At 31.0% G+C, this 15,153-nt stretch overlaps 1 protein-coding gene across 2 annotated transcripts in view; it reads left to right on the top strand.

The window, feature by feature from the left end:
- Ten-a (Teneurin-a transmembrane protein) overlaps positions 1–15,153 on the top strand; it is a 621,367-nt gene that overhangs the window by 141,435 nt on the left and 464,779 nt on the right. For both annotated transcript variants that reach the window (XM_072535236.1, XM_072535235.1), the window contains exons 3-4: positions 582–871; positions 4,700–4,816. In XM_072535236.1, the coding sequence (XP_072391337.1) occupies positions 582–871; positions 4,700–4,816 (407 nt within the window). The remainder of the gene's footprint in view (positions 1–581; positions 872–4,699; positions 4,817–15,153) is intronic.

Genomic DNA, 15,153 nt, shown 5'->3' with positions numbered 1-15,153 from the left:
TTTAATTTCAAATATCTAGAAAAATTCGAACTTTATCGTCCCAAAAGAAATGTTATTTCCATAGAAAGTATTGGAGAATCGTAACATTGCTCTAAAATAGCAATTCCGCCAGTGACGTAGAATTTGGGAAGGGTAAATCATTCACTTCCCCTTTCGTACGCCTCTTGTACTAGCTGAAAACGTTTATTTGACATAATTTAGTATAGTCTATAGTACCTACACTTCCTTCCAAGTTTGACAAGAATATGTCAAGTTGTTTTAAAGTACTGGGTACAAATTGTCTTTAAATTTTTAAATAAAATACCCTGTAACTCAATAAGGAACCGCATTTTATTTTGTGTTTTGTAGTTTGGGTTAAACCTTAATATTTTTAGAAGTTAAGAAAGAGAAGTTAAGCCCAGAAATCCAAAGTTAAAACATTTCCAATTATTAATGAAACAACCTGTATATACTAAAATTTAATATGGTAGAAAAATGTTTATTAGTTAATATTATGTAGGAATAGAAACATAATTTTCAATGCAAATAAAAATGTCTATTTATTTAATTAATCCTACCCCGAATATTCTTATTCTTTACAGGTTGGCACCTGGTCTGCAACAAACGCAGCTTTCGCAGACATTACCGTCAGCCCCACCAGGAGGTACGCTACAGGCAACCGGACCGGGAGGACAAACCTCAAACTTGGTAATGCCAGTTTTTCCTTTGGTTCGACCTGCCCCTCAGACCAGCTCTTCGCATTACTCTCCTTACTCACCGTCCAGGTTTCATATCGATAAAAGATGTCAGCACAGATGCTCGTGGAAGTGTTTGAGTATCGGACTAATTTTGTTGGCCGTGGGATTATCAGCAATGTTGGCTTATTTTGCAGGTAAGATTTTATGTTTTATTTATGAAGTACAACAGGTTTTAAAGACATAGGTCCATAAATAATATTTTCAGACCATGCAATATAATTATTATAAGATTGTGAATGCAAATTGTAATATTACAGATCATAAAACGACAAAATATTGTATTTGGAGCTGTTTCTTACAATTTTTTATTACTTTTGTAATTGAAATATTTTGTAGCATTAAGCTTTATATCTTTAAATTATATTTTCATACGTAATTCCCTTTTCTTGGTTTCCTTTTTTTTTTCATTTTTTTTCTTTAGCCTATTTCTCTATATTAATCTACAAATATAATTACGCAGAATTATCTTAACAATATTTACCTCCATATTTTCTTCTATATAGTAGAATATATTTCTTAATTTTCCATTACTCAGATTAAAACCACTATGGTAGTTTTTTTCTCCTCTGTTTTGATCCTACTCCGCCATTGCTAGTCCTTAGCCCGGATGAGAGAAGGGTAAATGGTTAGTAGATGGGTGTAAATGGCACAAGGCATTAAATGCCAATAAAAACCATAGTCAACGTACGTTGATGACACTAATTTAATAATTCCTACCCAGGATGGAATTTTTGGGGGTGCATATCCACCGCCTAAAATCTGAGCCTTATTGGCTAAGGTATGGCAATCCTAACAGAAGAGTCCCCCATCCCTCAGACAATAAAAAATATTATTCGTTAGGGAACCTCAGGTACTAGCCGGACAGAATTTACGCTGACGACTCTAATAACAAAAAACAAATCTGAGATTGGAATATTTGAACCTTGTACTAAGCTGGAGCTACAACAGAGATAGATGGAAACGGTTGAGCGAGGGAAGGCAGTGAATACTGTAGAATCCCTGAATATATATACTAAGCTGGAGCACTTGAATATTTCGCATCTTATCTTCTATGGATCTTAGAGGTCGAAGATCTTCGCGATTTTTTTTTTACTTGATCTGACTTCCACATCCGTAGTACATTAATTGCTTTTTCTCTTGATACAGAATCAAGATTTTCAATGGAATCGACACCACTGGCTATCTTAAGTTTTTCAAACTCCTGCTCACATTCTAAAGATATCATTGATATTGCTTGGTCCTTAATTAAGTATTGACTTAATGGACCCTTGGAAATAATTTCTAAATTATTTATCGAAAACGGAATCTGTTGAGTTATGATGGTACTGAAAGCCAAAGCACCACCGCCATAACGAACTGTTTCATCTATCCGGCTGGCTCGGCCTATATCATTGTTTAAATCGGCATAATTCTTTATTAGAATACAATTGATGCAAAGTGCTATATCTTAAGTGTAATCATTAGTTCCTGTTTGTACTGTTATAAGAAATGCCAAAGCCAATTGTAATTGACCTTTACCCAAAAGACTGTCATGTTCTCTCTCTCTCCAGACTGAAAATAATTTCTTTTGTATATGCAAATTTTATTGAAATATAATGATCCAAAGATGAATCCTGAGGAAATAGATAAAACGGGTGAAACTATTGACGAAGCTGAAAGTGGAGAAGAGCAACAATGATTTCAAATCCAGCATGTTTTAATAAAACCAGGAAAATCTTTAGCTGTGCATTTAGTCGAAAATTTAGCAAACAGACTTCCACATATACTTGACGATCCTAGAGAGTATACTCCCCTGCCTTATGTCTTTAGGGTGCCGACAACTTTAATTCCAGCAAAAATAATGTATTTATTGACACAAAGCTAGTCCTTAAACCGATATGGACATATGGGATACAGCTATGGGGCTGTACAAAAGCAAGTAACATCCAAATTATACAACGATATCAGAATAAATTATTAAGGAACATCGTTAACGCTCCATGGTACTTCAGAAACTGTGATCTTCATCGAGACCTCCAGATGGATACGGTTATCCAGACAATAAGTAAGTTTGCCGAGAGTGATGAACAAAGGCTCTCCAACCACGTGAATGTCGAGGCCATCAAACTCCTAGACAACTCCAACCAGATAAGAAGAGTTAAGAGAACGAAGCCGTTTGAGTTAGTCCTATAAGTGAGTGAAAGTGAAAAAGCAGAGCAAAGTGCGGCTAAAAGGTACACGTTAGCTGGTAGTACTATAATGTATTAGAGCCCAAGGAATATTGCTGAATGTAACCTTAGATAGTTTTTTTGTAATATTTATATATAGAACTAACTTGATTTTTGATCAGAGTGAATGATCAGATAGCAATAATCATAAGATTCCTGCTGGAGTTTTATTAAATAAAAAAAAATTGGCACAAAGTCCTTTTTTTTATCTGCTGTTAGACCATACAATTGCCGTCATATGGATACTTTTTGGGCAGGGAGAATATGACAGTCCTTTTGGTATAGGTCAATTACAATGGGCTTTGGCATTTCTTAAAATGGTACAAACAGGAACAGGTGATTACACTCAAAATAAAGCAATTTGCATTTAAGCAATCGTAAACATTCTAATAAATAATTATGCCGATTTAAACGATGATATAATAGGTCTAGCCAGCCGGTTAGATGAAACAGTTCGTTATATCGGTGGGGCTTTGGATTACAGTACCATGATGACTCAAGAGATTCCGTTTTCGCTGAATTATTTAGAAATTATTTCCAAGGGTCCATTAAATCAGTACCAAATTGATGAACAAGTAATATCGATGACATCTTTAGAATGTGGGCAGTAGTTGGAAAAACTTAAATATTTATTTAACACAATAAAAAAAAGCTAACTACATGTTTTTACACTACAAGAAACACAATGGACATTACAAGAAAATGGTATCCTTGAAACATTAAGATGGAGTGGGGTCCATTACAAATTAGAGAACCAAACACATTGTTATTGATTTTAATTGCAGCAGCCAAAGGAGATACTATTTGCGCTTAAAAAGGAAACACTTCAATTGACATTTAGAAAAAGCGTATTTCCGGAGTAATGACAAATCAAAAGACAAAAAATAACAGTTTTTTAAAGACCTAGAAGTATACGAAATACGTTTCAGAAATGACAGTAAAACAGTACTGAATCGACCAGCATGGGGTACTAATCATGTTATTGTAAATCGCGTGCTAAAGTACGAATTTATCAACCAATATTTTCTTTGCTTAAAATTTTATTTTTTTTTTTAATTGATTATTACGATTTTCCATGCAATGTTAGTATGATAAAAATACCATTAATTGTTCTAAAAATGGTTGCTGATCAACATGTTTATCTCCGACTAAGTGGATTATTCGTCATTTAATTACCAATTTAACTAAAACCTTAATTTTCTTGCATAGCTATAATTAAAACAACATTAGTACCTCACTGTTAACTTTTTCTTTATGTGCCGTCTTCTACCGAAGGTCGGCGACCATCAAACGATAGGTTTCTCTGTTTTGTGCCGCATGTATTATATTCGCAGCTTCTGGTATTTGAAACCATTCTCTCAAGTTTCTCAGCCAGGATTTCTTCTTTCTGCCCAAACCTCTCCTACCTTCAATCTTGCCTTGTACGATAAGCTGTAGCAGACTGTACTTATCATTACGGAACACCTGGCCCAGGTATGACGCTTTCCTCCTTTTAACAGTTGTTAAGAATTCCACCTCTTTACCCATTCGTTTTAATTACTAATTTTAATAAACACTATTGTATTTTAATTATGGACAACAATCTAGTAGGTATTCTTCTACCTCTAACTTAATATTTTATTAGCTTTTATGCCGCAAAGCTACAAAAGTATAAATGAAATATTATTAATTGTTATATTCCGATAAAACAAATTAACGATTAGTTAAAAAAAATAGCCCATAGGTACTCATAATATCCTACTTATTTTGTTACAGCTGTAAGTTCAATGAAACCAAATATCGACTCATCAAACTGCATACTAGTTCAGGATGTGAAAGATGTAACGAACGATCAAATTATGATGGGATCTTCTACACAGCCGTCAACGGAAGGTAAGCTATTAATAATTTTATCTTTTTAATATCATTATAAAGAAATTTACAAGTTTTAAAACCAGTTCTGACATTCAATGGATGCAAAAAAATCTAATAAAGGTAAATCTTCAATAAATTTGATTATAAGCATATACAGGGTGGTCCTTAAGTAATTGTACAAACGAAAACCGTAAATTCTACACTTTAAAATATTATGATTTAAGCCAACTTGCTTTAATAAAATGTTGATATTAAGAAAGATACAGGGTGTTAAAGTGGAAATTTAAAATTATATTTTTCGCTATAACTTTTACGTTTGTAAATATTTTTGGACAAAAATTTATAATTGGATGCTTTAAGGCAGGATAAATTATAATTTTATACAAACTTTAATGTAACTGATAGAAGGCGCCACATATGCCACATGTGTGGCATAGATTTGCGCTTAACTTTTTTGCTCTTTAAGTTAGCTCTATTTGTGTTAAAAAATATTAAAGATACATTATTTTTACAAAGAAAAGGTATACTTGTTAGTAACCTCAAAATTTAACCGTTTTCGAGATATTCGCATTTTATAAGTCAGCTGCATAATAATTCTTAGTTGTAATATTTGTGCGGTAAAGCACTGAATACCTGTAGATAAGCATAATTCACAGTTTATTCTTATTACAACAACTCAAAGATGATAATGTAACATTACAAAATTTTTGTTATGGCTGCTAAATGTCTTATTGAAGAAAATATTCTTCATCTTCTTCTTTAGATGCCGTGTCCGTATTCAGACGTTGGCCGTCATCATGTTTACAAGTTCCCTTTTCTATCGCTTCTTAAACTTCTATACCTACTGGCGTTGTATTACTTTTTCCCTATTGTAAAATGCTGAAAACCCAAAATATGTGGTTTATGCAAGATGGTACACCACCACATTCTAAAGAGAAGGCAGTGATAATATACTTAAATATAACTGTTCTGAACGTTGGATTGATCGTGGCAGTCATATTTCTTGGCAATGTGGTGAGATATTTATATAATTATTTAATTTATAAAAAATCCCAAAAGAATACTTATTATTCACTACGTAAATTGTTTACCCATTTTTATTAGGACAATTAAAAACTAAAGCTCAGGTATTGAATAACACGTATATGTCTTGTTTCATAATACTTTTGCTACCAATCTGACCTTAAAGACTCAGCATTTTTACAAAAACATCATCGTTGGCCTAATAACCGATATTGTTATAAATATAGTAAACACACAGGTAATTTAGTTCAGCATAATATTAGTTCGTTAGCTAATCATAATAGACCATTTGTTCTAGATGTAATTATAGTTACTCGTAAGCTGTAACGTAATCATATAAATAAGTAATGGCATCGATAGGTCATTCCGTGTTTATATAAGTAACCAATGAATCAAATACACTATAATTTAATACATTATTTAACCTCTGCGACAAATAAGATGTAGTTCCATAATATACCATAAGGTTTGGATATGTATCCAAAAGAATATATTCATCTATTATACAATATAGCCACCACGTAGCCCAGAATTTAATCCGCTTGATTTTGGTGTATGGGGCGTATTAAAACAACGTGTCTATAAGAATCCCATAAACATTCGCCACCAACTATGGGAAGAAATAAATACTGCAGCAGTTTCTTTAGAAACAATGATGCTATTTAATATGAGACGATCTTTTATGTAATATATTGACAAATGAATTAAAGAAAATGGTGGACATATCGAACACTTACTTTGACAAAAAGTTATGTTAATTAGTTTAACTATTTCCTAATTTGCTTTGTAAACAAAATGTTTTGATTATAACTTTAATTTAACATAAAACGTAAAATGTTTAATGTACAATCCTATTATTCTGTTTTTGTCAAATCCTATTATTAATTATCCTCCTGATCTATTTATTTTATTTAATATTTCGTTAACTATTAACTTTAGTTAAAGGTATTTTATACCAAAATTTAGATTTATTAATGTTTTTGTCTATTTTTCCTTGGTTGCCTGGAGTAATTGCCTTAAAACAGAATTATGCAGCTGATTTGTAAAATACGATTATCACGAAAACTGTTAGGTTTTGGAGTTATTAAGAAGTATACCTTTTTTTGTTAAAATAATGTATCTTTAATATTTTTTGTCACAAATACAAGTAACTTAAAGAGCAAAAAAGTTAATTGCAAATTTATGCCACACATGTGTTATATGTGGCGCCCTCTATCAGCTACATCAAAGTGTGCATCAAATTATAATTTCTCATATTTAAAAGTACCCAGTTGTAAATTTTTATGCATAAATCTTTACAAACATGAAAGTTATAGAGAAAAATAGAATTTTAAATTTGCTCTTTAACACCCTGTATCTCTCTTAATATCAACATTTGATTAAAGTAATTTGGCTTAAATCGTAATATTTTAAAGTGTAGAATTTACGGTTTTCGTTTGTACAGTTACTTAGGGACCACCCTGTATACGAACAGTTACTGATGTACGAACGTTATGACTTCATTGAAAAAATAAGACTCGATATCGAAGAAATAAGAATTTAAATAGAAACGTGTAATATGAAGATAAACATTACAAAATACAATCGGACCTACAACGGAATAGAGATATCAGTCAAAGATAATATAAGTGATGTATTTGACCGTTACTTGATGGAGATTCATTTTATATAACAATAAAACATTGAAACTTTTGTTTTAAAAATTTATTATAAATTCCTATTACTACAGCTGTTTCGCAGAGTGTTTTTCTCAGGTAATCTATTTTTGGTATGTGTTTACATACCAAAAATAGATCACCTGATCATCATTTTATAGTCTTTAACTGAATATCTTGAGGAGGGGAAAACTGTTTGTCTTAAGTTGGTCATTTAGAAATATGTCTGTATTTTTTAATTTGTTTATTTCTATAAATTTTAATAAAAATGGTTTAGAAAATTAGTTTAAGGCCATTATTTTGAATGTGAATAATTTTATATTCGTCATTAAAACCATGATTGTGGTCTAGACAGGTGAAGTGCGTATTTAGAATTAGTTTTTCTATTATTAAATGCCCTTTTATGTTGTGCTATACGTTTGTTGAAAGTTCTACCAGTTTGACTGATGTAAGTTTTTAAGCAGTTGCCACATTGCCACATTTAAATAACAGAAAAACATATTCTACGTACGCACTTCACCTTTGAGACCATAATGACAAATTTCATGACAAATTTTAAATTCTTCATTTCCAAAATAAAGGCCTTAAGCTATCTTTATGAGAATGACCAACTTGAGACAAACAGTTCTCCCTTCCTCATCCCATTCAGTTAAAGACTATAAAGTGTACACCCATACCAAAATAGATCACTTTTTAAAAAGGAACTCTGCCGAATCAGCTGTAGTGATAAGAATAATACGCATCACGATGACCCCTACATTTTCCTGGGGGGTCAGGATTGAAGAGAGATATTAAAATTTATTTATGTATCTAAAATAATTGTATTCATTCTCAAATCAGCATTATTTTATATATTATCTTCGTGTATACAGATTTCTTAAAATTAAGTTAATTATTGGTCTTTATATTGCTACACTGATCTATTAGATTTCTTACTAAATACATTATGTCTAATTAAAACTAAGGAAATTTTAAGAAAGTATAAAGAAATAAACTTTAATAAAGCGAACGAATATAAAAAATAAAAGTTACAAAACATACAAAAAGAACAATAGCTTTAAGTCCATAAACACCTAATACACTAATAAACTATTAGATTCTTAGACCAAGAATTAAAAAAACACGTTTTCCTCATAAAATTTATTTATCTTATATTGTTTAAAGACACAATTAGCAAAGTCTAATAAAATGGTCCAACCTTTTTAGCTTTTTAGTAGATCTAGGTCTGATTACTGACTTTGTGCTTTTAATAATTATTGTCAGCACTAAAAAGGCTAACGCAGACTTTAATTTCGTGGGAGTTTTATTAAATGCTTGCAACAACAGACACAGCAGCCCCCGTAACGGTGCCAAACTCGACAAAATTACATTTTCATTACGTTTTCTCATTAAGTAAGGCCCAAAATGCAGGGGCGGATTAGAAACACAGGGAAACATTTGTATCTTTACAAATTGATTGTTTGATAATACTTTCTAAAATAAAAATGTTCAGTTTCGTAAAATTCTCTTAAAAAAGGGGAAACCAGAAATATTTTGGTTCCTAATTTAGATAAAGAACCTAAATTAAATAGAATAGTTGCTTGGATGATTGCGACTTTTTTCTTGTGTTAGTTAATTTGATCACTCAATCATTTTCCTGGCAACTAATACATTGCAATTTGTTTAGAATGTCTTTTATGACACAGTCACTTCTTTTTTTTATTTGTTCTGCTGACATGTAAGATTTAAGTTACTTATTCTTGTCGACTTAATAATTAATCACTGATATTTTAACTTCAACTGAGCTTCTTACGTTACTGTTTTAGTTCCTCTACAGTTTCCCGCACGTGTCATTTTGTTCTAGAATGTCGACAATTATTTACATGATCTTCCACTTTATCTAATGCAGTTCAGATAAGTATCTAATCTGTTTACCGTCGGTTATTGGATTTAAAGGACAAAATATTCTAATTTTCTAATGTTGTTTTTACTTTAGTTCAATTATTCATTTGTTTTAATACGGACCCATCGATTCTTTGGTAGAGCACTGAATTTATAACATTCTCCTATAACTTTTACTTTCAGTCTCATCTCCTTAGTTCACGTATCACTTTTGTTTTCACCCATTTTACAAGATTAAAAGCGGTGAAAACCTCAAATTATCCATAGCTTTCTGTCGTCCTGTGAACACAGCTCCTTTGTCAATAGAACAGTTAGAATGACAAATGAGATATAGAATGAGAGCAAGTAACCCAAATATGGTATTAAAGGCAAAATATTTGGCCTCTGACTTACGGTTTCCGAAGTTGCAACCGGAAGTATTATTTAAAAGTCGTTGAAATAGTACAAGCGATATATTATTCGACACGCCTTAGTAAGCCGAGAACAAATATATATTTCTAGTTTTTATCTCACTTCCAGTTAAAAATTTATGACAGAAAGTTTGTCAAAAATGACTCAAAGTTAGTGAAATCGTTTATCAATCGTCATAAAGTTACACGAAGAGTTCAAAAATCAACTTCTGGTTCTACTTCCGATCACGTTAGGTGAAAACCTAGAGCTGACTAAGGCCAATTGCTTGTTTTATATAAGAATTCTAAAAGCATCATCGCTGTTAGCGTACTGTCTGTGATCTAATATCTGATCTCAACTTTCTTTAAACATTTTGTATTGACATATTTGCATATCTAAAATTGTCCGTATTTCTGATAGTCCACAAAATAATATAGTCCTTATAGTATTATAAAATGTTAATTGCAACTCCAGTGACCAACTTTAGAACAACTGAATCGATTTGATTAGTTTTGAGTTTGGAATATTTATAAAAGTCCAAGGCAGGCTTAAAAGGTGAGAAAATATGATGAAATGGTGAGGAAAATAGTAAAATCAACAATTTTATTTTCACATATAAACAGTTATTTACACTTCTTTGTATGGACGTCACTAACACTATATCTATCTTTACGTCAATTTACTTTTCACGCGAATGAGGGGAGTTCGAGTCTTCGCCGAAGAAATTTTTTTTATTTTTTTTTGAGTAATAAAATAATTTAACACAAAGGCAAGATAATAATGAAAATGTAAATGATGGATGAATTAATTCTATATCATATTTAACACATTTCGAAAATCACTAAAATATTAAGAAAATTTTTTAATGAAATAAATTTTAAGATTTTTTCAATTTTAAAGAACTTTTAAACTTTTAAACAAAAATATTAACAATAATTGTTAATTTAATAATTCAGTATCAAGCAGACATAAAATTTAATTACCCAGATATAGTAATATTGCACTATCTATAAGAAATATTCATTTCTGTGGTGTTGTTCTCAAATTTGGTGTATAACTGTTTTATTAGATGTTTTTTAATCAGGGTAATTAGGGATATTCACAAAACGATTTTAATTTTTTTTTATGATTTTTATGATTTTTAGGTCATGTTTCTTAATCCTTCACAAATAGGACGGAAGGTTTTTTTGGTCGCCGGACAACATGTTTGTTGTATATACTGGTAATGAGTGGTTACCTTTTTTGTAGTGATTTAATAACCATGTTTTCAGCTAAAAATATCTTCGCAGTACTAATTGAGGTTTAAATAGCTTATGCTCTTCAAAGGTTCAACAAGTGTTGCTTTCAGACATATCTTTGGTACTTTGTTTTGTTCAATGTCCAGTTTGCGCAGATTTGTTTTATAGGCTGTTTGTCCTATAAAGTATTCAACCATAAGCAATTTATTGATCATTTATATGGTTCATAAAACATTATTGCTGTTTGGGATTTTGTTCCCCACCAAGTTTGCTTAATGGATTTTAAAAAGTTAAGTCTTCTGTTGCATTTTGTCAGTAATTATGCAGTATCCAGTTTCTAGGTGAGTTTTTTGTCTAATAGAATTTCTAATTGTTTGGCATTGGCCATCAAAAAATTTACTTCGTTAATTGTAATTTTTTTAATTTGTTTTATCTTATGTCTGGTGAGGATTATGAATATAGATTTTTCTGCTGAAATTTGTTAGACAATATTCACTTATAGAAATTAGAATGGGTCAAACGCTTATGATTAAAAGTAAATTGAAGTGTTTTTTCTTGCAAACTGAGCAAGAAAGAAGTTACATTAAGCTTAAAGATTAGATTTTTTTATATAAAACACATACACAGATATTTTTTATAAAAAAATTTTCTTTTTGTTCTTTCTACCTTTTTTTAGAGAGGCAAAGTGTATATCACGACTGGCCTGCATTTCATGTACTATTGGAAATGTCAGATTCCCAACAGCACATAACAGCAACAGTTTATACACGAACAAAGCACCTCTAAACTTTTATTGTTGCTGAAAATTGCAGGTGTCCAAATACGTTGTTTTCTATGAAATATGAGTTTATCTAATTTATTAAAAGAAGAAGACATAATATTTAAAGGTTATAAAAGAAAGGAAAGAATTATTAAAATTTGGATATATTTCATATTTCTAATAATATTATTACTGGTGGGGTAGGGCAAATACACGAAAGTATTTTACAAATGCTGAAGTTTAATATTGATTATTGATAAGAGAGAAATATTTTTAAATATACCGGGTGTGCCAAAAGAAGCGAAACGGTCAAATATTTCGTAAAATTTATTATAATATTGGATTAAAAATTTAATAATTTTTAAAAGTCTATTGAATGACATAAAACACGACCCCCCTACCAATTTTCCTGGGTATATATAATACCTGGAGCAACTTTGAAATCTTAAATAGAAACCCCCTTTTTTATTTAAAATTTGGATTCCTTATGATAAAATAAGTAACTTTTGTTCGGGAAGTATTTGCGAATTGTTGATAGATGATGCTATAACTACATTTTATCCTGCTGAGAAGGATTATTTTTGCAACTAGAACGCCATCTGTCATCTTAATGTTGTATAATTAGATAACTTTTTTAAAAATACCAATTTTGTGGTCCGAAACGTATGTCCCGAGAAATTTGACAGTTTACAGATAGCTGATCTGTATTTGTTTTTCTGCGATTACAGCGCCCTTTATCGAGTGTCAAAAAAAGTTTTACATAACACTTGTAAACTTTTTCACGTGAAATCCGAATCTGCAATAAAAAATAAATATCAATAAATAAATTTTTCAGTCAATAAATTTTTGAAAAATATTTATTATGTGATTTTGGGTTTTTTATTTGAAGTGTATTTCACTAGGTATTAGACCGATTCCACAATTTTCCTAGGGTAGCAAGGTTTTCCTAAGAATACGCCACAACAGAATTAGACGAAAATTCCCATAAAATTAGGAGGCACTTTTTGCGTTAAATATCTTGTTTCCAAAATACCGTGATCAAAAACAACACGTATTTGCATTATTCGTAAACTTCGAAAAGGCATTCGATAAAGTACAGCCTCTAAACTTAGTGCAGATGCTGAAAAAATGGTAATAGATAACAAAGATATTTCAAGTCGTTAAAAATCTGTACTGTAATCAAACTGCTATCGTCAAAATTAGAAATAACTACACCGACGAAATCTCCATATGACGAGGAGTCAGACAAGATTATATTTTGTCCCCAAGATTGTTCAATGTTTACTCGACCAGTTTTTAAAAAGACGCTTAGAAGACTTAGGTCCAAGAGTCAAACGGGTGGACATTTCTTACATAAAATTGGCCACTCGTTCTTCTATCATATGGGATAAAAATTAACGAGGAACTACTTAATGTAATTAGAAAAGCGGAAGATACAATAATAAATTTGGTCAGAAAATATTAAAGGTCTCCAAATTCTGCTTGATCGTATTCACGAAGTAGAATAGAAATTTGGCAATAAAATAAACTCTTTAATCTTTAATTATATTAAGATCTTTTTTGTAGTGTTAACAGATGTAATGTAATGCTTACATTACATCTGTTAACACTACAAAAAAGATCTTAATATAATTAAAGATTGAGTTAAGGAAGAGTCATAAGTATCGGGCGCTAGGTAGCAAGGATTCGCAAATTTAAAAGGTTTTGGTTATATCTATAAAATAGTTACCGTAAAAAATAATATAAGGATTTAGCAAGAGGGGTGTGCACGAACCATATATAAGTTTATTGGAGGTAAGGAGGTAAGTAGTTCTCCATTTACTAATGAATATAAAAATCAATTCATGTGAAATGGAGTGTATAGAAAAAGTACTAGTCATAAGTTCTAAACATTTAGTTAAAAGTGGGTTTGACTAATTTGGTTCGGTTAGTTTAGGTTAGGATAGGTTATGTTGAAGTTGGTTTTTAATATTTGATGAAAAGCAAACAAGTACAAGTACGCGGTCTCTATTACTACAGTAACACCAAATCATATCTACGCCTGCTCACGCATCGCATTTGATAATGTATGCCGCGGTTGTAGGCAAACCGTCAACAAAAAATTTGAGTAAAGAATTAAGACGATAAAGTAAGTAAGGACGACAATTAATGAATTGTTACAAAGGGATAGATAATATGAATAAAATATTAAAAGTTCATCATGGAAGGGATATTGCTATCACAAAGGTGCAAAGATTGGAAGTTAATGTTTCTGAAAAAAAAAAGAAATAATAAAAATAAAAAATTACTAAATCTTATGATTTGACATATAATACATATGTCAATATTAATACTCCAGTTGTCACAGACGAAAATGTCACTGAACCTCTAAAAATCATACAAACAAGCTAAATTTTGCCGAAAATATTAATTTAAGAAAGCTAAAAAGATGCAAAAAAATTTACCACTTTTACTCTTGGGCTTTCCCTTTAAACTTCCCACGTAGAGGGGCGAACCGGAGTAAAATCGATTTACCAAGAATTATTAATACCTTAAAAAACAGAAAACTGGCTTACTTCGGCCACATCATGCGTAAGGATAAATACCGACTTCTACAGTTAATTTTACAAGGAAAGATTGAGGGTAAGAGAGGCTCTGGACGTAGACGTATATCCTGACTGGCCAATCTTAGGAAGTGGACTGGTCTAACATCAACTGATCTATTTCGAGCTGCTGTGAATAAAGTAAGATGGGTCAATGTAGTCGCCAACATCTTTAGAAGATAGGCACATTTAGAAGAAGACCAAGAAGCAGTACGCCATATAAAAAAATGTATTAAATTAAAAATTGTAACTAAGATAATTTTGAACAAAAACGTTTTTTAGCATTTTTTTGTAGAATGAACCGTTCTCTCAGTAGAATGAATCGCGCAAAGTTTATTTATTCAACAGTTTTAGAAAAACTGATTTTATTTGCTGCAAAATATACATTCAAAAAAATACATAAACATTCAAAAATTGTATACGAACGCTGCACTTTTCACCTTTAAAAAGCATTTTGGTGTTTGTCGATAGGACATTCTGATCAAAAGATATCGATTTTTACCGTCGAGTTGATAAAACTTTTATTTAACATTGATTTCGCTCGCTGAACTGACATTCAAAATCGCCGGTCGCTTCAAGCGTTGTTTCTCAAAGAACGGTTCATTCTGGATAAAAAATGCTAATAACAATTGTACAAATGTAAATTACTATAAGAATAAACAATCGTTCATAATTATTTATTTAGGTGCTGGTATTATTTTTATACGAAGATATATGTAAAATTTATCAATTATTATCAATATTGTATGTATGTGCAATCAAATTACGGTACCTGTGATGTTGAATTAACACTTCTGCTTCTTCCACAGTGCACTGGGGAACTCAG

Source organism: Diabrotica undecimpunctata, chromosome 6 (assembly GCF_040954645.1).
Source record: "Diabrotica undecimpunctata isolate CICGRU chromosome 6, icDiaUnde3, whole genome shotgun sequence".
Taxonomy (NCBI): domain Eukaryota; kingdom Metazoa; phylum Arthropoda; class Insecta; order Coleoptera; family Chrysomelidae; genus Diabrotica; species Diabrotica undecimpunctata.
The sequence above is the reverse complement of the archived record's forward strand: the minus strand, read 5'-3'. Positions and strand labels throughout refer to the sequence as shown.